Source organism: Ostrea edulis, chromosome 10 (genome assembly GCF_947568905.1).
Source record: "Ostrea edulis chromosome 10, xbOstEdul1.1, whole genome shotgun sequence".
NCBI lineage: Eukaryota > Metazoa > Mollusca > Bivalvia > Ostreida > Ostreidae > Ostrea > Ostrea edulis.
In genome coordinates, this window is record NC_079173.1 from 1,609,955 (window position 1) to 1,637,454 (window position 27,500).

Sequence of the window (27,500 nt, forward strand, 5' to 3'; positions counted from 1 at the left end):
ATATTTACAAGAAAACTTTCTGACATAGTGCAGATTCAAGTTTGTTCAAATCATGGCCCCCGGGGGGTAGGATGGGGCCACAAGTGGGGGGGGGGGGGTTTCAAAGTTTTACATACAAATATAGGAAAAAGCTTTAAAAATCTTCTTCTCAAGAACCATTGGGCCAAAGAAGTTGACATTTACATGAAAGCTTACTGCCATAGTGTAGATTCAAGTTTGCAAAGGGTAGTTTGGGCCATAATAGGGACTAAGGTTTTGCATGCAAATATATATGGAAAGTCTTCAGATATGGGCCAAGGTGACTCAGGTGAGCGATGTGGTCCATGGGCCTCTTGTTTTTCTCTTGGGACATCTTTCCTTGAGGACGAGAAGTCGTATTTGACATTCCCACACATATTTCAACAACAATGGCTGTTTCCGACGTAATTTATTAATTTGATAAACACTTCCTTATAAATATTTAATTCAATTAAACTGGTTTTTTAAAAATGAAAATGAAATCGATTTATATTTATTTATCTGAAACATAAATTTACACACATTAACATCGAGTAGATGTCGTAAAACATCACTTCCGATCGCGACTTATTTATTAGAACTGAAAATAGAGATTATATCACCATGCAGTTCAATATTGCTCTCAAACTCTTTGGAGTTATATTTAGCTGAGTTGCAACGAAGTTGAACTCGGCTATTGGTTTGGTGATGCGGGCTGGCTGGCGGGCGGTTGGGCGTCAACAATTGGTTTCCGGATGATAACTCGAAAAGTTTACAATCTAATCAAATGAAACTTTGATATATTGTTGGGTACCAGGTAAGGAAGACCCCTATTGATTTTGGAGAAAAATTGTCAAAGGTCAAGGTCACAGTGACAGAAATAGAATGAAAATTTCAGAAATATTTGGTTTCCAGATGATAACTCAGAAAGTTTAAATCCGAATCAAATGATACTTAAAAATATTGTTATGTACCAGGTAAGGAAGACCCCTATTGATTTTGGAGAAAATGGGTCAAAGATCAAGGTCACAGTGACCGAAAATAGATTTAAAATAAAAAAAAAAAATTAGTTTCCGGAGAATAACTTGAAATTTTTTAATTTGAATCAAATGAAACTTGGTTATATTGTTGGATAACAGCAAAGCAAGGCCCCTATTGATTTTGGAGAAAAAAGGTCAAATGTCAAGGTCACAGTGACCAAAAATAGATTGAAAACTTCAGACAAATATGGTTTCTGGACAGTAACTTTAAAAGTTTAAAACTGAAATTAGTTCTTCACAATTATAAATATGCCACATCATACCTGACTTTACAATGTATCCCATGCAACTCATCTTATGCACCCCTGGGTGCATATATTAATTTTTCTAGTTATGAATAAAACATCTTCTGGTTTAAAGTAAAGTTTCTTGTTTATTTTTTAACACGACCAGTCAGACTAATAAATCGACATTTTACCTGACTGGACTTATCATTTAGTAGACTCGGTCGGTCAGATGTGCCTTATAAGTGTCAAACCCTGGCATGACAGGAACATAAATTTTGTTGGAGTTAGCGTTTTCAGTAGTTATTGTAAAAAAAAATCTTCTTGACAATAAAGTATTTCAAAAGTCTAAGTTATATATGATTAATCCATTATGTTTCAAAATATTGAATCCAAGGGCAGTAACTCTATTTCCAATAAATTATTTATCAAGTCCATTATGCAATAGATTTCCTTTATTTTTCACAAACATTTTTCATACTTTTTTTTAAAGAAACAGTTTCATGAAATTGTTAAGAATACTATTATATCGTTTTAACCAGTTCTTGTGAAATTTTGATAATGCTGTTTAAGGGAAATTGCAATTTTCTAATGTTGATGACAGGTACATATGTGTGTGCTAATTGATAAAAATTTTATTGATACAGCAACATACTTATTTTATTATTTTTATTTGTTACTAAGATATATTATTTGAGAAGTCAACAATGAAATATAAGATTGAACCTATAATTCTAGACGGATGGAATTGCCTTAGATTTTCAATCATGGTAATTTTTTGGGGAGGGTCCGATCTGATTAAAAAAAGATCTTTGATCTGCTCGGTTAGCAACTTAAAGGTCATATAAAGGTCATATGAAACGATATCCTGAAGAAATTGAGTTATGTATGGAAATTCATTAATCAAGGTTTATTAAACAATCATTCATTTTTAATTTTTTTATTCAATGCATTAACAACGTCATAACAGCTGATTGAATGTACTCGATCACGAAATTGATTTTTGATGATCGCGGCTTATCTCCCTTGCTGATGACGTCAGAAAGACCCACTGTGATGTAAACAACTAGGCTTATTCACTTATAACGTGGTATATACTGCATAGCTTTGAAAAATGCCACAGTGTGCTGCATTTAATTGTTACACTACAGTAGTACATGTGTTAGGTCGTAGACGAGGGTGCATATGTATCTCTTCCTAAGGGATACCAGATTTAGAAGAAAATAAGATATGGGTATAAAAAAAATCTCCGACGCGATGGATTTGTTGCCATGAACACCGCACTTCAGTACATCGGTCGGTAGCCAAACGATGTGGACACAAATAGATCAATTTAAAATCAGACGTTGTGCCAATCATTTCTTACTTTCCAAAGACTGAGACAAATCAAAATATAAATTAAAGTCAACCGCTTAGTGAAAGCGAAGACACTGGAAGTATGTATTACTAAATTACACAAAGGTTGGTTATCATTGTAATCACAAAAACACATTCCATCAATGGACGTGAACTTTGAATAAATCTAATCAAAATTTTTATGCCCCCCTTTGAAAAAGAGGGGGCATATTGTTTTGCACCTGTCGGTCGGTTGGTCTGTCGGTCGGTCGGTCTGTAGACCATGTGTTGTCCGCTCAATATCTTGAGAACCATTCACTTGATGATAATGATATTTCATATGTGGGTTAGTTATGAGTAGAAGAGGATCCCTATTGTTTTTCAGGTCAAAGGTCAAGGGTCAATCTACTCTGGACATAGGAATATAATGTCCGCTCAATATCTTGAGAACCCTTTGCTTGAAAGACATCAAGCTTGGCACACTGGTACATCTTCAGGAGTAGATGACCCCTATTGATTTTGAGGTCATATGGTCAAAGGTCAAGGGTCAAACTGGGCATAGGAATATATTGATCATTCAATGTCTAGAGAACCCTTTGCTTGACAGACATCAAACTTGGTACTCCAGTACATCTTCAGAAGAAGATGACCCCCATTGATTTTGAGGTCGCATGGTCAAAGGTCAAGGGTCAAACTGGACATAGTAATATACTGTCCGTTCAATATCTTGAGAACCCTTTGCTTGACAGACATCAAACGTGGTACACTGGTACGTCTTCAGGAGAAGACGACCCCTATTCATTTTCAGATCACATGGTCAAAGGTCAAGGGTCAAACTGGACATTGGAATATACTGTCTGCTCCATATCTTGAGAACCCTTTGCTTGACAGACATTAAACTTGGTACACTGGTACATCTTCAGGAGAAGATGACACCTATTGATTTTGAGGTCGTGTGGTCAAAGGTCAAGGGTCAAATTGGACATAGGAATATACTGTCCGTTCAATATCTTGAGAACCCTTTCATTGACAGACATCAAACTTGGTACACTGGTACATCTTCAGGAGTTGATGACCCCTATTGATTTTTAGGTCACATGGTCAATCCACTCTTGACATAGGAAGATATTGTCTGCTCAATATTTTGAATTGATGATACTACTCTAAATTAAATGATGTGTGTGTGTATAATCCTTTTCAATTTTGCACCATGGGGGGCATATGTGTTTTACAAACATCTCTTGTTCATATTTTATCTACATTACAAATGCTACCAGTCGATGCTATTCGTATATAGTTTCATGTTTATCAGGCGTATACGTGTAATATAGCAGTATCCCAAAATTATTATCAATTATAAGATCTAGTTGAATAAAAATAAACCTTTCATTCTGAAATTCAAAAAGAAAATCATGAAACATCATTCAGAAATTATAATTCATATTCCATATACTATATCAGTACTGATAAATAAACATGCTTATCAAAAACACTAATATTTTTTTTCCATTAAAATAATATTTGAACAGCATGGATGTAAAGTGAGAAAGTAAATACCAGCTATATGATATTAAACGCAAGCAATTTTTATATATAACTTACGATTGAAAAATATAGAAGCACCCCCCTCCTCCATTAAAAACAACAATTTGTGAATTTTATACTTAAATTGGGACACACGTGGAAAACAAGTAGCTGCTTATGAAGAACCGTGCGTCAGTACAACAGATGACATCCATGATACATTTGCCACATTTAGGTACTCTACATCTACAGGAACATTTTAAATGGCGCTATTTCAATATTGTGGTGATTCGTATCCCGTGGGGATCCGGCTTAGAATAGGTCCTCAGTACCCCTTTGCTTGTCGAAAGAGGCGGTCCTTCGGATGAGATCACAAAAACCAAGGTCCCATGTCACAGCAGGTGTGGCATGATAAAGATCCCTCACAGGCACTCGACGTTTTAAATATCTATAATTTAAAAAAAAAGTCTTCCTGTAAACATAATATTGTTTACAGCAAGACATTTTTTTTTTAAATTATAGATATTTAAAACTTTGAGTGCCTGCAAGATCCCTCCCTGCTCAATGACCATTAAAGCGCCAAGCATAGGCCTAAATTTTGCAGCCCTTCACCGGCAATGGTAACGTCTCCATATGATTGAAATATTCTTGGGAGGGGCATAAAACAATATTCAATCAATCGTATAAAAGGGAAAATGGGATTACCACTACAGATTTTAGACTATTTTTATTACAATAATTCATAAATGAAATGTACACAAGTTCATACGACTTCTAATCTTCTTAAAATGATAGTTAAACATCAGTATCTGATGGCATGGGGTCTTGAAACCCACAGGCATCTGATGTATGGACAGTACTACATACCCCCCCCCCCTCCCCTTCAGATTAATTTTTTACGACGATTTCTCCAAAATATGTGGATTCCCTGTCTTATTTATTTTATAATCCCATCCCAATTTCGATTTATGTAATCGTTTGACTAAAGCTTACAAAAAGTGTGAAAGGATTACATAAATCGAAATTTGCATGGGATAGACAAGGAATTCATACATTTTGAAGGATAAAGGTCTTTATCTCCGAAAAAAAAAATCAGAAAAGGATGGGGTAGTAGTGGCCATACTTCAGGTGCCTGTGCAGTGTTGACTTCTTCAATATCATCCTCTGTTGAAGAACGTTATTCGCTTCCCGTGCATCAGTCCTGATATTGTTGAATCACAATATCGGGCAGTTCGTCAGAAAACAGAAATTAGTCCATATCCATTAAATGCAGCAATTTTAAGATATTTTGTTGAACAAAACGGTAGGCCTACACAATTTTCATTGCGTCGATGGGTCGTTGTGACATCACTAACACACAGAATCAAGAACGATAAGCGGGTAACAAATTCATTCTATGTACAAGTTTACAGCTTTATTTCTTATCAATCCAAATTAAGACAATATTTTTTATTAAACGCTATTTGACATTCATTCATACCCATATTTATGTTTTTAAAGTAAAATACCACTGTTAGAAATCGTTTCATATGACCTTTAACAATAATGGAGTGGATCAAAGATATTATTTTAATCAGATTGGGGAGGATGTGTCATGGACAATTTTAGCAAGGTGTAAATTATAAAGAAAACATAAGCCACAATGTCTAATTAAAGTGATAACCTGTACCCTGTCAACACCGCGATCCCTTAAATTAAGTGTCTTGTTAAGCATGCTCTGATATGAAAGGTGAAGATAACAAAGAGTGATCAATCTCATAGAACTCCTGTAAGGAATACAAAAAAAAAAAGAAGAGTTGGGCAAACATGGACCCCTGGATATATTGAGGTGGGATCAGATGCCTAGGAGGAGTAAGCATCCCGTGTCAACCAGTCAGCCGTGAGCCCTATGTCTATATAAAAATAAAGTGCAATGATAAAAAAAAGATTGAGAGTCCTTTCATTTACCATGGAATGAATTATCAGACAACATATCGTTAGTGCATGATGAGGATCATAGGATACATTTGAGCAATGGACTCGCTGTCCAGAGATCTACCAGTATTTACAGTATCATGTGGTTTGAAATCTTGAAGACTGTTAGCATCAATTCAAAATATATATTCAAAACATATGGAGAATTTTGTAAAAACAAAAAGTAGTTGAAAAATGCACTACAAATAACTCAAATTGTTTGACTATATACCAGACAGCAGGACACCTAACCTGAAGCAGTGATACTAACACCTTCGTGTATTGAGTAAACACGGATGATATCATCATGATTGTTATTTAAATCAGACGTCTCCGAGATGCCCGAAGTATGCTTGAAGTACTTCGACATCACTAACTAAGATGACCTTGGCCTTATTTATTTGATCCATGTTTACTTTTTCAAAACGTTTATAATCATTCTGTACATTTTAAAGCGTTTCTATGCACAAGACGAAATTATTGTAATTAAAACTTCAAAGTGCAGTCAATAAACCGAGAAAGTTTCGGAAAAAAGATTGTTTTTTTTTAACTGGCCAAAAATTGCAACCCCTTACAATTTTTCACTCGCAATTTCAACTTTGAACTCTCATTTAGCAAGTATTTCCCCTTATTTTCATTGCCTGCAGGTCAAAATCTTTGGCACATGTTACTTAAAGCTTGTTTCTTCTTTACATTTAAGCAGACAATGCCATACAAACTAACAAAATCTTTTAATTATTTTGACATGGGTAGAAATTGATAGTGTGTGCAGGAAATAAAATTTTAATTTCTTATATATATATATATAATTATATATATGGTTCTATGATATATATGAGTGAGGTGAAGAAATTGTGAAAGATCTAGTAATTGAGATTGCTGTATCCACCAATTACACGAAACATTGCCTATTTTTATTTTTTGATTTAAGTTCTGCGGACCCCGTTGGATGAGAGACAGCACGGATGGAAACGTCCGTGCAATGAACGGTTTGTGTTACGAGGTGCCCTTTGGATTTTTAGAGGGAGATCCATTTACATCTCCTGTTGTAATGAATGGACTGTTCAATTCTGACCCGACTCAGCAGTTTACGGCGGTTGATGAGGCGAAGTTTAACCAGACCTTGAGATATGGAGTGTCTGCTTCAGGCTTGTCCATTAAATATTCTGGTGAAGATGTAAGTATCAGCTACCCTTTAAATGCTTGTAATGACATTTTATCAGAAAAGAAATACTTCGATTAGAGGGCCACAATTATAGTTCTGAAATACTTTTGATTCTTAGTATGTTAAATTCAAAACAAAGCTGACGGAAACCTTAGACTCTCTTAATTAGTAATGATGTTAATTAGATTCTGTATAAATTACCTAACATGTGATCTGTACAACGTATGTTTCGTTACAGGTTCTTGTAGGTTCACCAGGTGTGAATGAGTTCGCAGGTACGTTGCGTTTTATGAGGATGCATGTAATAACACAATTTAAACAAATGAAGAAGACTGTTTACCTAAACAGGAATAATGCCTTGTTATAGTTATTACATGATTTAAAACCTTCAAATTATTCAAAAGATGTAGAACAGACACACATGTGATCACAAACATCGAAAAGTAGTCCTCACGAAGTTGTGTTAACACCCCAATGAAATTAAGTACATCTGCAATAAACGAAAAATAGTCCTCACAAAGTTTGTGCATGTATATTCCAGTCTGTGTTATAATCTTAGTTTCCCTTTTATCTTTCATATACCAAGATGAACTTATTTTAAAAAGAAGCTTTAAAAATAGATTACAGTTGTGAGAAAATTCTTGTGTTTGTTCAGTTTTAACAGGAACTAGTTCTAATTGTAACGGGGACCGTTACATATGTTCCCCAAACCTCCCCCAATTAAAAAGTGATGTCCTTGTGAATCTAAAGCAAAAAATCATTTTATTTTAGCCTTTAATTACATGTAGTACGTTCAATATGGTCATTTCAGTACCAAGAAATGAAATAAAGCGTTGCACGTGCATACACGCGCACGCGTGTATGATTCCGAATTTTTGTTGATGTCGTTCAACAGGCATTTGTATCATATACCCACAGTATGAATTTCATAACGTTTCCACCAAATATAAGGAAGTTATAGCGATTTTAAAATCGTCCAATCAGAATTCAGCACACGTGCATGCACGTGCTGAGCAGTAATTCTAACCACAGCAATTTGTAAGGAGTACCAAGACACATCTAAACCCCTAATATCAATAGAATTTGATGAAAAACAAAAACGTTATTGTTCTTTAAAAATTGAACATTTGAAAAAAGTTGCATGCGCGTGTGCGTTGGTATTTTTTTGTTACACCAATATGTCGATACACTTATTGTCTACGTATGCTGTGAATATCATCTCATTCGCTTCATAAATAAGATAGTTACAAACGTTTTGGTACTATCCAATCAAAATGAAGCGCATGTGCATGCGCGTGGAAATTGGTAATTTTAACCATGCAAATCAGTTAAGGGTCTCAATATCTACCTATGATATGAATATCAAGCCATTTCAATGAAGAACAAAAAAGTTAGACTGATTCCAAAGTTAGTGTACAAATTTTGTAATGCACGCGCATTCGTGCGCGTGCAGACAAAATAACTATTATTTTTCATATCTACAAATGATATACTACCATCCTATTTAGGTTTCATATCAATCCCTTTAATATTCTGATTTTCCATTTTTTGTACCAAAATTGCAGTGCATGTGCGCGCACGTGCATGCACGTGCAGACAAAATGACTATCACTATGCACATCTACAAACGCTATACTATCATCCTGGAAAGTTTCATATCGATCCCTTTTGTAGTTTCTGAGAACACTACCGAAGAAAAAAGTACCGAAGAAAAAGAATAATGATAATAACTAGAAACTTGTTGCCATGGCAACAAGACGGTCTTCCGTTCTTTCCGTGTCGAGTAGATAACCTTAAATTCTTCATTGGTTATAAAGTGGGAAAAAAATATTCGAGTAATCTGGGGATTGAACCCGGGTCGCCCGCATGAAAATCCACTACGCTAACCATTAGGCTAGCGAGGACCTCGCTTCAAAATGAAAATTACGAATATCTAGAGTTTGGTTTGATCAATTTAAAAACAAATATCATATTCAGCATTCTATAAAGAGTCTCTATTTATCTTACCTTTATCAAAGAAAAACATTAAAAAACAAAAAAAATTGAAAAAATCCATTTTTTAAATTCGCTTGAGGTAGCAACCGGAAGTGATGACGATGTACGAAATAGTGATTCTGCAAATCTATAAGTCATGTTCTATCATCTCTAATAAGTCTCCAGTTCATATCTTTAGCCCTTCCTGTAGATCACTCGCGGACAAAGTTCCATTTGAAAATCAGGAAATTGTCCATAACTTGGAACCGAAATGGAATTTTCCCAATTTTTTTTGTGATAAACAAAGTTCATAATATAATGCATTTTTCCTGAAAGTTTCACTGAAAACCACTGTATAGTTTTCGAGAAAACTCCTGCACAAAATTTGGTTAAAAAAATAATAATAATAACTAGACACGATCTCGTTGCGAGGAACGAGTAGGTCTTCCGTCCGATTTGTTGATGCACTCAGAGTTAAAAAAAAACAACAAAAAACAAATGAGTCCCAATTTAGTTTCCGACTTTAAGACACTTTAGATATAATCAATTTTTCATATCATAAGCTTCTGAAGCAAAGTTGCGGTGAAATTCGTTTGAAATTCGACTCTCCAGGCGAGCCATAAGGCCCGCGGGCCTATTTCTTGATGTCATTTGTTAGCCCTCTATAGACTCAACAACTTTAGTTCTATATGTCTTTACAAAATATTTACCTGTAAAAAGTTATTGAGATCGACCGATATTGACAAAAAATCGACTCTACAGGCGAGCCATTAGGACCATAGGCCTATTTCTTGATATCAATCGATAGATCTCGATAAACTGAACAACTTTTGTTCAATATGTCCTTACAAAATATTTACCAGTTACAAGTTTTTGAAATCGACTGATATCGACAAAAATCGACTCTACAGGCGAGCCATGAGGCCCACAGACCCATTTTTTGATATTGATCGATAGGTTATGACACATTGAACAACTTTTGTTCAATAATGCTTTTCAAAAAATATGTCGTTTTAAAGATATGAGGCGTCAAATATTTACGATTTTGGCCCTTAAAATCTCTAATTACGTAACATATGACCTACTTTTTGATTTGATAAGATCAAGCTCGTTGAGATGAACATTTCCGCTTCTACAACTTATTATAAAATATTAATAGTTTCTGAGATATTCTCCAAAACATTTGGACCCTTCTGAACCCCTAATTTAAAGGGCCAGCCCGTTTTGCTTGATATCGTAAGAAAGGCCTTGTCATTTTAAACATCTTTTGCTCAACAAGTATTTAGAAATTCTTTACCGTTCTCGAGTTATCTCTACAAGAAATATTTAGGGGCCAAACTGTAGCTCCCTAACGGGGCCACATAGGGAAAAAACGAAATGTACATATTGTTTAGATTATCATTCTGAACAACTTTTGTTCAATAATGCTTTTCAAAATATTTGTCGTTTTCAAGATATGAGGCGTCAATTATTTATGATTTTGGCCCTTAAAATCCCTTATTACGTAACATATGACCTACTTTTTGATTTGATAAGAACAAGCTCGTTTAGATGAACATTTCCACTTCAATGACTTATTACAAAATATTAATAGTTTCTGAGATATTCTCATAAACCTTTGGACCCTTCTGGGCCCCTAATTTAAAGGGTCAGCCCCTTTTGCTTGATATCGTAAGAAAGGTCATGACATTTCAAACATTTTTTGTTCAACAAGTATTTAGAAATTCTTTACCGTTCTCGAGTTATTTCTAGAAGTAATTTTTAGGGGCCAAACTGTAGCTCCCTTACGGGGCCACATAGGGTAAAAACGAAATATGCATATTGTTCAGATCATCATTCTGAACAACTTTTGTTCTTTATTGCTTTTCAAAATATTTGTCGTTTGTTTTCGAGATACAAGGGGTAAAAAATTTATGGTTTTGGCCCTTAAAATCCCTTATTACGTAACATATGACCTAAATTTTTATATGAATAGATTTGGATTGTTGAGATGAACATTTTTTGTTCTTTGACTTATACCAAAATATTAACGATTTTTGAGATATTTGATCTAGACTTTGAGCCCTTCTAGATCCCTAATTTAAGGGGCTAGCCCCTAAATCTTGATATTTTCGAAAAGATCTCGTAAATGTGCACAACTTTTGTTCTACATGTCTTAACAAAATATTTGCAAGAAAAAAGATATTGGAGATCAAAGGTCAAAAATCGCCGAAATCGGCGAAAAATTTTGGCATCCATTTTTTCAGGTCCAGGCGAGCGTTTAGGCAAATCGCCTCCGGTAAAATCGAATCCCCCACAAATCTTCTAAAATGTTTACTCTATCTTGTGTAGAAATTTCAAGACTCTAACTTCAAAACTAACGGAGGAGATGTGTGGACAACAAGGCCCTTCAAAAAGTCACTAAAAGAGAGATAACTCCTGACCGGAAGTGACGTCAAGCACGAAATTTTGCAAGCAAAGTCTCGTCACCAAAAGACATCTTTCCTGAAAATTTCGTGAAAATCGATCGAGAAATGGCTGAGAAAAACGCGTGTACTACCAAGGAAAATAATAATAATAATAATGAAGAAGAAGAACGCGAACAATAATAGTAAGGTCTTCCGCAGGAGACGGAAGACCTTAATAATAATAATAATAATAATGAAGAAGAAGAACGCGAACAATAATAGTAAGGTCTTCCGCAGGAGACGGAAGACCTTAATAAGAAACAGTAGAATCACTATAAGGTCTTTCGTGAAGAACGGAAGACCTTAATAATAATAAGAAACAGAGTAAAAACAATATGTTCCCAAACTTTGTTTGGGGAACATAAAAATCCTTAAAAATGTCATTTTTGATTTTGGAATTCAGATTTATAAGTACTCTCAGTACTTTGATGAACAGGAAGACTCTCTAAAACTGTTATAAGGAAGCTTTCAGTGTCTTTTGTAAAATGAAAGAAGTTTTTAATATCTTCCTAGAAATAAGGAATACAAACTGAGTCAGTTTCCTGTGAAGGATTTATATATATATATATACATGTATGTAATGCTTGCAATGTGTCTTTCTTTATTTCCTTATACATGTACATTCATTGCTAGAGGGGTATATTAAAGGAATCGTGTGGGTACATGCCCGTGTGGATGTGTGTTTGGGCGTGATTGTGTTTGTGTGTGGATGTGTGTTTGGGCGTGTTTGTGTATATTTTAAGTGTGTGTGTGGATGTGTGTTTGGGCGTGTATGTGTTAGTGTGTGTGGACACTCTAGAGGCTGCAGTTTTAACTTGATTGATTTGATACGTCGCATGTAACTTTGTAATCAAGAAAAAAGAACCCCATTGATTTTAGAGTCCAAGGGTCAAGGTTATTTGGAGACTTGATAGAAAAAGCTTGTAGACACTCTGGGGTCTGAATATTGTAGCGAATATGTAATTAGCTAGACGTTATCTGTACTGATTTACTAGAGTGTGAGGGATGACAGCTGTCTAGCAGAGTTTTTGTTTAAATTTTGAATACAAAATGTTGCACAAGGCAAATAATTTTGCATTCTTCTAAAGGATAATAAAATTTAAAATAAAATGGAAATCATTAGATTTAAGGTTCATTTAATTTTCCAACTTCTCTGACAACAGGTGGTTTTGTCCACGTGAAAGGCATAGGCTATACTGTTCAGGATCAGAATACGACAGCAGCCAATCAAGCGCAGATGTATGGTAGGTGTATACCTGTAGATATCTATAGTGTACAGATGTATGGTAGGTATATACCTGTAGATTTCTAGTGTACAGATGTATGGTAGGTATATACCTGTGTTTCTATAGTATACAGATGTATGGTAGGTATATACCTGTGTTTCTGTAGTATACAGATGTATGGTAGTTATATACCTGTAGATGTCTGTAGTGTACAGATATATGGTAGGTATATACCTGTAGATGTCTATAGTGTACAGATGTATGGTAGTTATATACCTGTAGATTTCTGTAGTGTACATTTTATATGCCCATCTAAGACGGGATGTATTATGGTATGACATTGTCTGTCCGTCCGGATGAACCATAAGCTCCAGGATCTTACCACTCAGTACATTTGATCACCATGATGAGTGGAAGATGCCTATAGTTTGTCAAGGTCAGAGGTCAAACATCAAGGTCATATCAGTTAATAGGAACACCTTGTAGACAGAATACAGACTGAACTATTGGGGCTAGGATCTTACAACTTGGTAATATAATGAACATGATGAGAGGAAGATGATTATTATTTTCAAGGTCAAACGTCATGCAAGTCGTAGTATCCGTTAATAGGGAAACCTTGTAGACAGAATAGATCGTTGGGGCTAGGACCGTCAAACTTGGTAGACATACTCCTTATGCCAAGTGGAGGATGCCTTTTGTTCTTCAAGGTCAAGGTCATCATACCACTTCATAGGAAAACATTGTAGGCAGGATACAGACCAAACCGTTGGAGCTAGGAACATCACACTTGGTACACAAACACATTATGCCGTGTGGAGGATGCTTATTGTTTCTCAAGGTCAAGGTCGTAGTATCATTTAGTAGAAAAACCTTATTTTCATTAAGGATACAGGTATTTCCCTGAAATTTAGTCACAAGCTTCCGCTCAGAGGCATACAAGTTCAGTTTGAATTGTAGCTGGATTGGTGCACCATGACCTACTTTACGAGTAAAAGTAGGTTAAACAGTTTTCTAGATTTTTTTCTGTTATGAATTCAGGTATTGCCCTGAAATTTTTCACAACCTCCCTTTTAGAGAAATACATAATCAGTTCACATTTCAAATTGATTGGTGCACTATGACCGACTTGGGGCTAAAAGTTGGTCAAATAGTTTTCTTGACTTTTTCTCATCATTTATACAGATATTGCACTGACATTTTGTCACATTCTCCCTCTCAGAGAAATACATAATCAGTTCACTTGTCAGATAGATTAGTACACCATGACCTACTTTAAGGCTTTTCTATTTGGAATGTGTATAATATTAATTCAGAGTGCATAATGTGCTTACAGGTCCAACAGGTGTATATTGTACCGATCGCAGTTCTCTTGTTGGGGAAGATGTTACTAATCATGGCTGTGATTGTTAGTCTTTTCTACATTTTTTTCAGGTTACGCTGTGAGCGTTGGTCAGTTTTACGGTGATGGACAATCCTATTTTGTTGTTGGCGGCCCCAGGGATGGTGGCTCGGGCAAAGTATGCAACTTTTTCGTACTGAGAATAATATATAGTAAAACCTGTTTATAGTGAAGTGCTGGGAATGAACAGATTCATTATAAGTGTAATTCATTATATCCAACAAGTTCATAATATGTTTTAAAACTGCAAGGAGTGAAAATGACTTCGTTGTAAGTGTGATTTCATTACAAGCGTGTTCACTGTAACTGTGTTTTACTGTAAGTGTGATTTCATTACAAGCGTGTTCACTGTAACTGTGTTTTACTGTATTAAGCCTTAGGCTGTTGTCTTAAAGATGGCTGCCAGAGCTGCATTAATAAGTAAATCTTATGAATATTGACAGTTCATTTTTAAAACCATGTATCTCAGCCACTATTCGTCCTATGACTACCAAGCTTAAATGAAACTTTATGAAAAATTTTTGAAGATTTCAATGGCAGTTACCATTTTCTCATAATATTTGCAGTTAACACAACAGGTAAATTTAAAGGTAAAAATTGATTAAAATTTAATTCCACTCATCATTCTATTCGTATGAATTCTTCTTCTTTCATATTTCAGAACCAAATAATAGTGAATGGAGCTTAGTATATCAATAAGTCACACATTGTTAGAAAGAAAACAGTTATCCGGTATCAAAGACAGTTTTCTTTCTTCTTCCAGGTACTGATCCTGAATTCAGCTTACGCTGTCAAACAGACACTGGGAGGAATCGAGGTAAGAAAACATTATCCTTAATCAAAGTACTGGTGGGAATTGAACATCCTAAATCAAAGTACTGAAAGTACTGGTGGGAATCGAGATGTGGATTTGATTTGAACATATTTTATTGTATAAATATACAAAGGGATTTGGAATACAGACACCACAGCTCACTGGGAAGCATGGCTCTACTTAACCTATCCCCTTTGGTTTAAAATGTTAAAGTTTTGAAAAGTAGATCAAAATGTTCAAGGACACTAGGTTTGAAGTTTTGGTACCATATAAAAGGCCCTGTCATGAGGCATTTTAAAGTGAAATATCAAAGGCCTATCCCCTTTGGCTCAAAAAATATAGCCAAGGTCAAATATTTTTAAAAGTATGTCAAGTGTAATGGTCAAGGTCACTAGGTTAAAGGTCTTGAGTTACCAAAAGAAAAACCTGGTCATGATGTATCTATATGTATAATTCTATCATTTGTACTCAGCAATGAAACTTATTTTATATCAGAAAGCTGTTTAGATTTGTAGTCCGGGAGTTACTTTGGGTCTGCCTGACTTGTTTGTTTAAATTTGTAGCCCGGGAATTACGTAGGGTCCACCTCTAAAATGTATGTTTAAATTTGTAGCCCGGGAGTTACTTTGGGTCTGCCTGACTTGTTTGTTTAATTTGTAGCCTGGGAGTTACTTAGGGTCCGCCTTCTAAAATGTTTGTTTGAATTTGTAGCCGGGGAGTTACTTTGGGTCCGCCCTGTGTGTGGTCCCAGAAAAAGGTGGCACGATGGAGAAACTCCTTGTTGGAGCCCCGATGTACAGCAATATGCAGACATACTCTGATTACTACAGCAGCAACGCGGAACAGGGACGGGTGTACGTGTACGGGAAAAGTCAGACGAATGTAAGTATATAAAAATAAGTCAGACGAATGTACATAAATAAAAATAAGGCAGACGAATGTACATAAATAAAAATAAGTCAGACGAATGTACGTAAATAAAAATAAGTCAAACCGATGTACATATATCAAAATAAGTCAAACTGATACGTATATGAAAATAAGTCAGACTGATACGTATATAAAAATAAGTCAGACTGATACATATATAAAAATAAGTCAGACTGATACGTATATAAAAATAAGTCGGACTGATGTACATATATAAAAATAAGTCAGACTGATACGTATATAAAATAAGTCAGATCGATGTACGTATATCAAAATAAGTCAGACTGATACGTACATGTATATATAAATAAGTCAAAATGCATCTAAGGAAAACATTGGGATGATTCAACTTGGCAATTGGCCAAATTTACCCTAAATATGGCGTTTTTCAAACACTATCAGGCATAAACTTTCTGACAACAAAAAAATTCTGCTCATAAAATTTCTGATTTTATTTCATTTTTACAATAAGTCAAGTAGTGTCTAAAATATTGAATAGAAAAAAATATACCAAATGAGGTTTAATCTGAAACTATGTCAGATTTTGTAACCCTACCCCTACCCCCTCCTTCCAGAAATGAATTTTAAGAGATACAGTCTACAGAGATAAACTATTAACCTTAAATGATTAAGCATTCCCAAATTACCACTTTGAGCATTCAACATCACAATACTAGAAGTTTCTATGAGCCATTTAATAATGATTTATAGTGTGTGCTATTGCAGTTGACCTTTTTGCACTCACAATGATTGCCTAAATATTTAGTTATTTTTCATACAATTTCTTGTAATAACTGGACCCAATATATTACCTATACACATTTTTTGATAGAAATTGATATCACTATACAGTATAATACACCAAATATGTTTAAATAACCATTTCATATTTCAATAAATAATTAATATCAATGCAAAGAGACCCATGGACTGCCCATGGATCACTACATGTAAGTCCATCTGAGTCATCTTGCCCTCACAGATAGATGTGTCTTTCATAATTTTAAGATTTCTAATTGTAGTTTCACAATGAACCAAAAACTCATTATTGGACAATTGAGAATGCATGTATTTGCATTAACTAACTGTAATTTTCCCCAGGTGAAGGTCTATGTTCACTGTATGTATGGGGGGGGGGGGGGGGGGGGGTGAATTAGTTCCATTATGAAACTTTTCCAAACATTTGATGTACATTAATGTATCAATGATGTATGTTTCAACTTAAGTCTGAATTACAAGGAAAATTCGAACAAGTTGATTGAAGTTATAAAATTGGTATTCTATCTTGTGCAAATTTTTTACTAATATATCTGAGAAAAAATATTCAACAGTGAAATTTCTTTTACATCTATGCAATATTATTGTCTTTCAAAAGGCATGTACTTGTAATATACGAGTATATGACATGTACTTGTTTTCCCTTAAATTCACAATTTAGTTTAAAGTATGTTGTACGACATCCACTGCTCTGAGCTCATAAGTGAATTAATGTTTTTCATCCAAGTCCCAAATTTTGAAGTAGTTCTTTAATCTTTGGAACTTGATCAAGCATTTTTAAATTTGTGAAGTTGTGGGGGTCCAGGGGATATGTCATCATCACTGTAAATGGAGTACCTGTTCAAAATATAGATAAATATATTTAAATATAGCAAAAAAGATGAATAGCTGATATACTCAGAATTGTCTTTACAAATGCTGCCTGATGTTTATCTAAAGAAAATATAGTACCTCTCTTGCTGTTAAACTTGTTGACTTGAAACCCACTTCAACCTGCACTGGTCCTATCTAACCTCCCTTGGTCCTCAGGCTGATGCCTAGAAAAAAGATCATCATACATTCTGTAATTGATATTTGCACAGTTAGGTCTATATTATACCATTGAGTAATTAGACTGTGTCAGACAATGTGAATTTTAAAATTGTGTCTCAATTCAGTGAAAATTTAAATACTGATGTTTCAAAATTATAAATTGCAATATATGTTTTCATAAACTGCCATAGACTTATCATATCTGTTTTATTTACAAAATGTGGGTCAAAAGAAGGGCATACCTGTAGTATACATATCTTACTTATACATGTATACAGTGCATACATTTGCCTATGAGAGGGCATATGCAGACTTGTGATTAATTTACATTATTTTTAAAAAGGTTTTGCCAACCTACATGTTTGTGTGAAACACGAAACCTCAGGTTTGATATATTTCTTAGGTCACTGAAATTTCAAAGTAATAGTATATATATACCATAGTCTAGGGAATTATATAATTCAACACGTCCCCCCTCTACTTTCTATCTGGTTGTCCCATACCCCTAGATAGTAGGTCTATACAGATATTTGTTTTTCATCACTTTTATACATGTAGTTCAAGGTAACTATGTTATTTTCGTGACGGTTATTTTCATAACGATATTTTCTTAATAAAAGAGTTGTGAGAGCCCATGTTTACAAATGTGGTATACATATACATGCCACCCGTTTACATTTACATGCACAGGTGGGAGTTATATTTTAAGCACACATGGAATACATAATTATATACATACAAAATAATACATCTACTGTATGTCGTGTGTTTAAACTTACAGATGTTATTATAAATCGCGTTGTGAAATAGCAGACGAAATGTGAGTTGCACTTTTGAATACAAACTTATGGCATTTTTTTCACTCACCAAACGAAACTATGATTGAATGCATCCACCAAATTCCTCTTCTTGCAAGAAACTTTGTTTAGCCTCTCAATGACTGTATAAATAGTATTTAATCTCGCAGCATGCAGCACTCGGACATTACGATACATCAATCAAAAACTTTGTTTACGTAGCGTATCTAAGTACAAGGATTGGTGGTTTGTTTTAACATTTCGTTTGGCAAAAGTTTCACACAGATAATACATTTGATCTACCATTATTACAGACATTGACGTATACTTATGTGGTATGTGCATGCTGATTTTCTCTAGGCGAGTCAGTCACAGCAACAAAACACTTTCGGGACCCCTTTTTGTTTTTCGACTATTCTATGAAGGAGTAAGGAATTCCGAAAAATAAATTCATGTGAAAATACACAATTTTTACTGGTCACGTGGTTGCTATCCGTCGCTACCTTAAAAATACATAAAAGGGTATATGATAAATCGATCATTACGGTATTATAGTAACTTGATCCGAAGATTTAGATCACATCTTGTTGACGGGTGCATATCATCAGATCAAATGCCTGTCAACTTAACGTGTCCGACTCTTAGTTCACGTTACTGGAGTAATTATGATGATATATATAGTAATGATCGTGTTAATGGCTGTTCTCTTGTTACTATCTATGACATAATAGTCGACTAAATTAAGCTATGTCAGGAAGTAGACTGTGATGTCTTATGCCTCGTTCACACAAAGAATTTAATTCGCATTAAACGTAAGTTAATGCGAATTAAATCTGAACCGCGTTCACACGGAGATTTTAATGCGCATTAGTTTACTTCGAATTAAAATTGACGTAGCGATTTAATGCGAATTAAATTTACTTCGCATTAGCTCCGTGTGAACACTAAGCGAAGCTAATTCGAATTAAATGTAGACGCATGCGTAATGGCCAATTTGGGTCACATGCATCATACCCATGGTCAGCTATATATATTAATGTTAATTTTGTACGAAAAACTAAACAAAATGATAATAATCACTAAAAACATGTACAAACAGCATGTCATTAGATAACGTCAGACGTAAATCTGTGCTCTGCATAGGCATACTGAGTAATATATGTGGAAGGAATTGTTTTTAAATACGACAACAATGTTTTAAAATAGTGATAATATGATTTTCTTTTTTACATTTTTTAAAACAAATATGCTGCTCATTGTTAATTTTTATACCATATGACGTCATAGTAGACTTATAATACGTATTAGTAATTAAAAATTACGTCACAACAGTAGTCAGCGGAATGGTGAAAAAGACGTTCCGAAGTTTTAAAATTGGGCCCATGAAGAAACAATATATTGTCTAGATTAAATGCTGGTTGTCAGAGGAAATAACAAGTAATATCTTGGGAACATATAAATAAACACGACAAAACTCCTTATGTGTAGATCAGCATGTAAATTGTAAACATGTAGTATACTACATGTATATAGCATTTTGAACAAAGAATTCTGTATCTACACAATATTCATTAAAATATCTATAAGAATAATTTTCAATAACATAGTCTATTCTTTAATTTATTTCGCGCACCCTTTAATAGATATGCATACGAATTTAATGCGCATTAGTTTACTTCGCATTAAATATTACCGCAGTGTGAACGCTATTTAATTCGAATTAATTTAATGCGCATTATTTTACTTCGCATCAAATTTGATGCGAAGTAAAATTTAATGCGCATCCGTGTGAACAAGGCATTAGTTTTTAACATTGGGATACAACAGTGATAAGGCCCTCATTGATGATGCCTTTCCCTGAAGCTGTTGTTATCAGGTTTTATATTTATCATCCAAGCCAAAGGAAAAAAGGCATCTTAATAGCACAGAGGAAGCACTCTCGCTTCTCACAGCTGCGACCCGAGTTCAGAGGAAGCACTCTCGCTTCTCACAGCTGCGACCCGAGTTCAGAGGAAGCACTCTCGCTTCTCACAGCTGCGACCCGAGTTCAGAGGAAGCACTCTCGCTTCTCACAGCTGCGACCCGAGTTCGATCCCCGTGATCGGCATTGGTTGTATGTCAGAAGGTATGGCAGTCGCCCGCTCGTACACATGGGTTTCCTCTGGGTACTTCGGTTTCCTCCCACATAAATGACCCCCAAGCGCAAACATCTGTGCATCAAAGGACCCCGTTGGAAATAAGCTTTCATGGGTTATCCTTGGAATTTATGTATGTATGTTTGTATGTATGTATATGTATAACATGACGAAACAATGATTATGTAGAAGTTGGTTTATGAGATCAGAAAATGACAAACAGTACATGGCTGAAAAATATTGATGTCTTGTGTAACAATTTTTCTGTTGTGTTTAAAAATGGAATGATGATATTGTTTTATTCTGACTACAGGGGATGAAATAATGAGATTGTTATACCCCCTGAACGAAGTTCAGGGGGAGGGGGGTATATAGGAATCACTCTGTCTGTCTGTCCATCCGTCCATCTGTCTGTCTGTGCAGATTCGTGTCCGGGCCATAACTTTTTTGTTCTTTGACATAGGCATACCATATTTGGCACACAGGTGGATCACCATGAGACGATGTGTCGAGTACCTTCATGACCTCTATATGACCTTGACCCTTGACCTCAAGGTCAAAATTAAAGGGTTTTTACAATGGATTCGTGTCCGGGCCATAACTTCTTTGTTCTTTGACTTAGGCATACTATATTTGACACATGAGTGTATCACCATGAGACGATGTGTCGGGTACCTTCATGACCTCTATATGACCTTGAACTTTGACCTCAAGGTCAAAATTGATTATAGGATTTTGACATAGTCATATCATAAGGCATTGGTGTATCACCATGAGATTATGTGTTTTGTACATTCATGACCTCTTTATGACCTTGATCTTTGATCTCAAGGTCAAAATTATAGGTTTATACCATGGATTTGTGTTCAGACTATATCTTCCATTTTCTTCTACAAAGGCATACCATATTTTTACACTCAGGAAAGAGGTAATTATACCCCCCGCAACAAGTTGTGGGGGGGGGGGGGGGTATACTGGAATCGGGTTGTCCGTCTGTCTGTCCGTCCGTCTGTAGACGCAATGGTTTCCGGGCTCTAAAACATTATCCTTTTCACCTACCGTCACCATATCATACATATGGACTACTTATGGGATGAAGATGTTCCCTATCGATTTTGGGGTCAAAAGGTCAAAGGTCAAGTGCACTGGACATGGAAGTAGCAATATGGTTTCCGGGATCTAAAGCGTTATCCTTTCCACCTACAGTCACCATATCATACATATGGACTACCCATGGGATGAAGATGTTCCCTATCGATTTTGGGGTTAAAATGTCAAAGGTCAAGTGCACTGGACATGGAAGTAGCAATATGGTTTCCGGGCTCTAAAGCGTTATCCTTTCCACCTACAGTCACCATATCATACATATGGACTACCCATGGGATGAAGATGTTCCCTATCAATTTTGGGGTCAAAAGGTCAAAGGTCACGTGCACTGGACATGGAAGTAGCAATATGGTTTCCGGGCTCTAAAGCGTTATCCTTTCCACCTACAGTCACCATATCATACATATGGACTACCCATGGGATGAAGATGTTCCCTATCGATTTTGGGGTCAAAAGGTCAAAGGTCACGCACACTGGACATCGAAATAGCAATATAGTTCAGTTTGTCATGCCATTTGTTTTTTACACTCAGAAAAGAGGTAGTTTATATACCTATTATCAACACCCTTTGGGAGATTGGGGTAAGCGGGGGGTATTCTTAGTGAGCATTGCTCACAGTACCTCTTGTTTATACCTATTAACAACACCCTTTGGAGATTAGGGTAAGGGGGGGGGGGGGGTATTCTTAGTGAGCATTGCTTAACAGAGGATGAATTGATGATATTGTTCTATTCTGATTACAGGGGATGCTGGAGGTGAAGCAGACACTGGAAGGTTCCAAGTCGAGGGGTGCCAGGTTTGGTTACGCCATGGCCAATGTTAACGACATGAATCGGGATGGCTACAATGGTAAAATCTCAAACTTTAATTACTAATTTTAGTACACACACATGTATATACTATGTACCGTGTTCAGTACAGTCTACTCCAGATATTATTGAAATTCAGGAACAACATGAATTGTTCTTTCTTTCCAAATTTCAATATAACCGATGTTGAACTCAAAAGATAATTATATTGAGGTTATCCGGGGAATAGCTGCATCAGAGTTATCCGGGGAATAGCTGAATCAGAGTTATCCGGGGAATAACTGGATCAGAGTTATCCAGGGAATAGCTGCATCAGAGTTATCCGGGGGATAGCTGGATCAGGATTATCTGGGGATAGTTAAATCAGGATTATCCGAGGGATAGTTTGATCTGGGTTATCCGAGGCATAGCTGGATCAACAAAAATTAACACTGAACTCTATGAAGACAAAATAATGATGCAATCTTAGAAGTAGAGAGATTGCTAATTATTTTTTTTGGCATCAAACTAAACACTTAGTCAAATCATGCTTCATATGAGGTGCTTAAACAAACCATTAGATGCGATATTTAGTTTAATGAGCCACCTTAAGTGTTGCCTAATTTCATGAAGTTGATGACTAATTAAGTTGTAAGTATATGAATGAAACATTTGTTGATGACTAATTAAGTTCTGTAAGTTTATGAATGAAACATTTGTTGATGGTTTGTTTCCTTCCTGTCTTCAATTTTCCTACACGGTGTGAACACTTGTCTAATTATAGAAACACTTCATAGGGTATTATAATTCATCTAGTCAGTTTTAAAGGGGCATAGACACGATTTGAGCCAAAAATTTAAAAAATTTATTTTTCCATTTTTATTGTTTACAGTGTTTGAATAAAGAATTTCTAATGGTTAACCAAAATTTGAATACCAGTTGTTGAGTTACAAGTGAGATACAGCAGTCACAATTATTTGAAATGTAAACAAGGCTCGTGTCATGTTTTTGTTTACATGTAGCTCGCTTAATAGAAAATAGCATGTTTATTAGATTAGGTGTGTCAAACACTAGAAACTGTTTAATTGTGTACAGAATTAAATTGTGAATTGAAAAAAAATCTGCTTTAAATGAAACTTTTACTTGTCAGCCTTTGTAAACAAATGCGTAGCACGAGCCTTGTGTACATATTAACAAAGAATAGTGAGCTCTGCATCTCCCATGTACCTCGACAACTGACATGCAAATTTTTGCTGACCATTATAAATAAGCATTCTAAAGATTAAAAACGTGAAAAAAAAAATGAAAATGTTCAGCTCAAATTGTGTCCAAGTCCCTTTAATGCCGGTTGAAAATTTGAGACTAGATAAGAAACTGTCTGTTTGTAGATGTGGTGATTGGGGCTGTGTATAGACTAATATTTTTCTGTCTGTCTGTCTGTAGATGTGGTGATTAGGACTGTGTATAGACTAATATTTTCCGGTCTGTAGATGTGGTGATCGGGGCACCTTTCGAGAACGGTGGACAGGGAGCAGTTTATGTATACATGGGGTACAAGAGGGGTTTTTTCCTGACACAGACGATATCTGCAGCCAGTGTTGCCCCCTCGGGAACCTCTTTATCCACCTTTGGCAGCTCATTTACTCAGCATCCTGCGGACTTCAACAACGATGCTCACACAGGTACGTAAATCGTGTAATAATTTTATTTAGAGTAAAAATCGATGCCGTCCAAAATAAATCTGTTCTTGATACGTGATCTGACAACTAGCCGTAATTGTGAGATTTTATTTCTATACCAGTCCACCAATCCAAAATCATGTTATATGCATCATTAAATAGTCTTGCATTAAATGTTTTGAAAAAAAAAAAAAATTATATCTATTATGGCATAAAGGTTGCAGGTCATGAAAATGGCAGTACATGTATGATATTTGATAAAGCATGTGTACAAATGTAACAGGAAGGGAGAAAATGCAACGAACCAGACCAGGATTCGAACCCGGGCCCCCTGAATCTCTAGTCAGGTGCTCTACCAACTGAGCTAACTGGCCACCGGCGATAAGTACCCAGGCTCCCTGAATCTCTAGTCAGGTGCTCTACCAACTGAGCTAACTGGCCACCGGCGATTGAACCCGGCTGCTACACATTTAAATGACAATACAGAGCATTACCAGTTCTTTCTACTTGTATCGCATCAGAAAGTCTAGAGTTATCTGCCTTTTCTGTAATGAATGTTGCAATTCTGTATCCTGTCTGCATGCAAAAACCATATTTCAAACCAGGGACCAGTGTTGCTAAAGGTGATATTAACTAAGACCAGAATTCCAATACGTCTACTACTATATTTAGTATGTGTTACAGTACAATTTGTAAAAAAAAAAAAAAAAAAAAGAAGGGTTTTATGTACTTCAGTGCCCTCTGTTCTCTAGAACTGCCATGAATTTACATGTTTAAATAGGAGCAACATTAAATGAACTGTAAAAAGCAATATTGGACGTTTTAAGACCTTTTGTGAAATATGGGTCCCTGATTTGTATGGGAACAAAATACAGGTAACTCTCAAATTATCGCCACTCAATTCATCGCCATTTTCGTTATAACGCCGCATTTTTCTAGGAACATTTTTCCTGTTACTTAAAACTCTCGTTAAAACGCCAAATTCGCTATCGCCATTTGCCACAGTGTTTTCATTACAAAAGTATATTTCACCGTGTTAATTATCTCGATAAACCGCCATAGGTGCACGTGGTCAGTGAAGCAGTAAATTGGTCATTATCGATCTCCGGCGTACACCTGGACAGAAGGATCCCAGTAATTGCTGTATTGAATAAACAAGAAAATTACTGGAGATGAACTATAGTCAAGTTGTTTATACATCATAGAAACACATTTCAATTTAGCTATGGTTTCGCCACGAAAGAGGGTCCTGTTAAATTTCGATGAAAAAAAGCAAATCATTATGTACCAAGAACATCATCCAAAATGTACCCATCAGGATATTGCAAATCATTGTTTATGTGGTTTATGCAAGTAAGGACAAAAGATAACTCTTACATATAAAAGAACGGTAACTCTATTTCTTCAAGATGGCGGTAATTCAATTCATCGCCAAATTCGTTATAATGCCATAATTTCATAAGAACAAAAGGTGGCGGTTTATCGAGAGTTGACTGTATGTTGCACCCCCTCCCTCCTTGCATGGTTTAACGTGGGTTTTTTTTTTACACAATTTTTGTTGTTGTCATTTTTGGGTCTTTTCTCGATAACCCCCACTCCGAAGGCAAACCTATTTGTGATATTTGGGAACAAAATATCTAACATGTCTAAGAATTTCAGTTGAACACTCTCAGTATCATCATCTTTCTTGGGCAGTTACTGATTTTTCTGATTAATGTCTCCCAGTGTTTGATTTCATCGTCGGTAGCCACGTTACTGAGTCCTGTAGTACTTACCAGAGACAATAGGCGTGGCTTGTAATGATGCTGTAATTTATGCTGTCTCTTTAGTCTCATCACTGATAGTGTAGGACATGTTTTAAGAAAGATAACTCTTTGTTTACACCATTGTTATTTTGTCAAAGCAGAGTTATGCCTCCTAACTTGACGATGTCTTCAATCTGTGTAATGATATTAAAACTCTACATCTTCAATCTGTGTAACAATAAATAAGATAAGTTTATTCCAATTTTGGGCCCATGAGAGGGCATAACAGCAAGGCAGCTTATAAAGAAGGAAATTTTCAAAAAGAAAGAAAGTTTACAACATTAACTACAGGTTACATAGACTGCAAACTGCATGTGGATGCAGCATGTGGGGGAAACGAGTACATACATATATAAATTGCGAATCAGGTGTATATACAAGTAAATGGACAAAATCAGTATTATACCAACATATGAATAATAAACTATAATGATTTTTGCAGTTTTAAAGCATCAATATTATAACTCTATAAAATTTCCTGCAATCATTTGTTGTGATTTGTGGAGTTGTTTGGTGAAGGCTGTATACAGATTATGATAATTTGGGGTGGGTGGGTTGTTTGTGTAATGTAAATCTTCACATGGGTGTAAATCTTCACACAGAGGTTGTATATAGATATGGAATATGATAATTCGGGGGGGGGGTTAGTGTAAATCTTCACAGAGGTTGTTTATATGGAGTATAATAATTCGTTTCTTTTTCAGTAGTAGAGAATATGTATGATGTCTGCAGATGACACATGATGATTAAAATCTAGCAGCATTATACTTGTCGCAAACATTAATCAGTAATTTGGTTAATTATGCTCAACATCAATCAGTAATTTGGTTAATTATGCTCAAAGGATAGGTTTGCACTGTGGTAAATCAATGAAACAACAAAGAAATAAAACATTTATATTTTTATGTATTATTTATAAATATAAACTAGAATTAAAATCTAAGATATCATATGGTTGACCCATTTGTTATGCTGAAGGGAACAGCCGGTACACCCTTTGACCTTGATGACACTCCATATTTGGTAATGATTTTACAGACAGGTGGTACTAAAAAACCAAATCGAACTTTTACTTATTGCATGATGAAAGCAGTTTCAATAGAAATATAAGAGAAAAGATTCAGTGAATGTAAATATTATTGTATGAAATACTTGTTTAGTGTAAGTACTGTTTGAAATATGTTTTAACATTTTGGGTTTAGTTTCATTGGGTCACAGACCAGAAGAGTTAAATATACAATGGGAAACTGTCTGTTCATCTGTCTGTAGACATTTAAATTATTCCAGATGTGGCTGTAAGTGTCTGTGGTTTGTTTGTATAGACATTTGTCTGTGGTTTGTTTGTATAG

At 35.4% G+C, this 27,500-nt stretch overlaps 1 protein-coding gene across 10 annotated transcripts in view; it reads left to right on the forward strand.

Annotated features, from left to right (window-relative positions):
- LOC125666495 (integrin alpha-2-like) overlaps window positions 1-27,500 on the forward strand; it is a 92,962-nt gene that overhangs the window by 13,827 nt on the left and 51,635 nt on the right. For all 10 annotated transcript variants that reach the window (XM_056151633.1, XM_048899641.2, XM_048899639.2 and 7 more), the window contains exons 5-12: window positions 7,005-7,250; window positions 7,477-7,513; window positions 12,823-12,903; window positions 14,320-14,405; window positions 15,051-15,104; window positions 15,813-15,983; window positions 22,623-22,728; window positions 24,158-24,349. In XM_056151633.1, coding sequence (XP_056007608.1) covers window positions 7,005-7,250; window positions 7,477-7,513; window positions 12,823-12,903; window positions 14,320-14,405; window positions 15,051-15,104; window positions 15,813-15,983; window positions 22,623-22,728; window positions 24,158-24,349 — 973 coding nt within the window. The remainder of the gene's footprint in view (window positions 1-7,004; window positions 7,251-7,476; window positions 7,514-12,822; window positions 12,904-14,319; window positions 14,406-15,050; window positions 15,105-15,812; window positions 15,984-22,622; window positions 22,729-24,157; window positions 24,350-27,500) is intronic.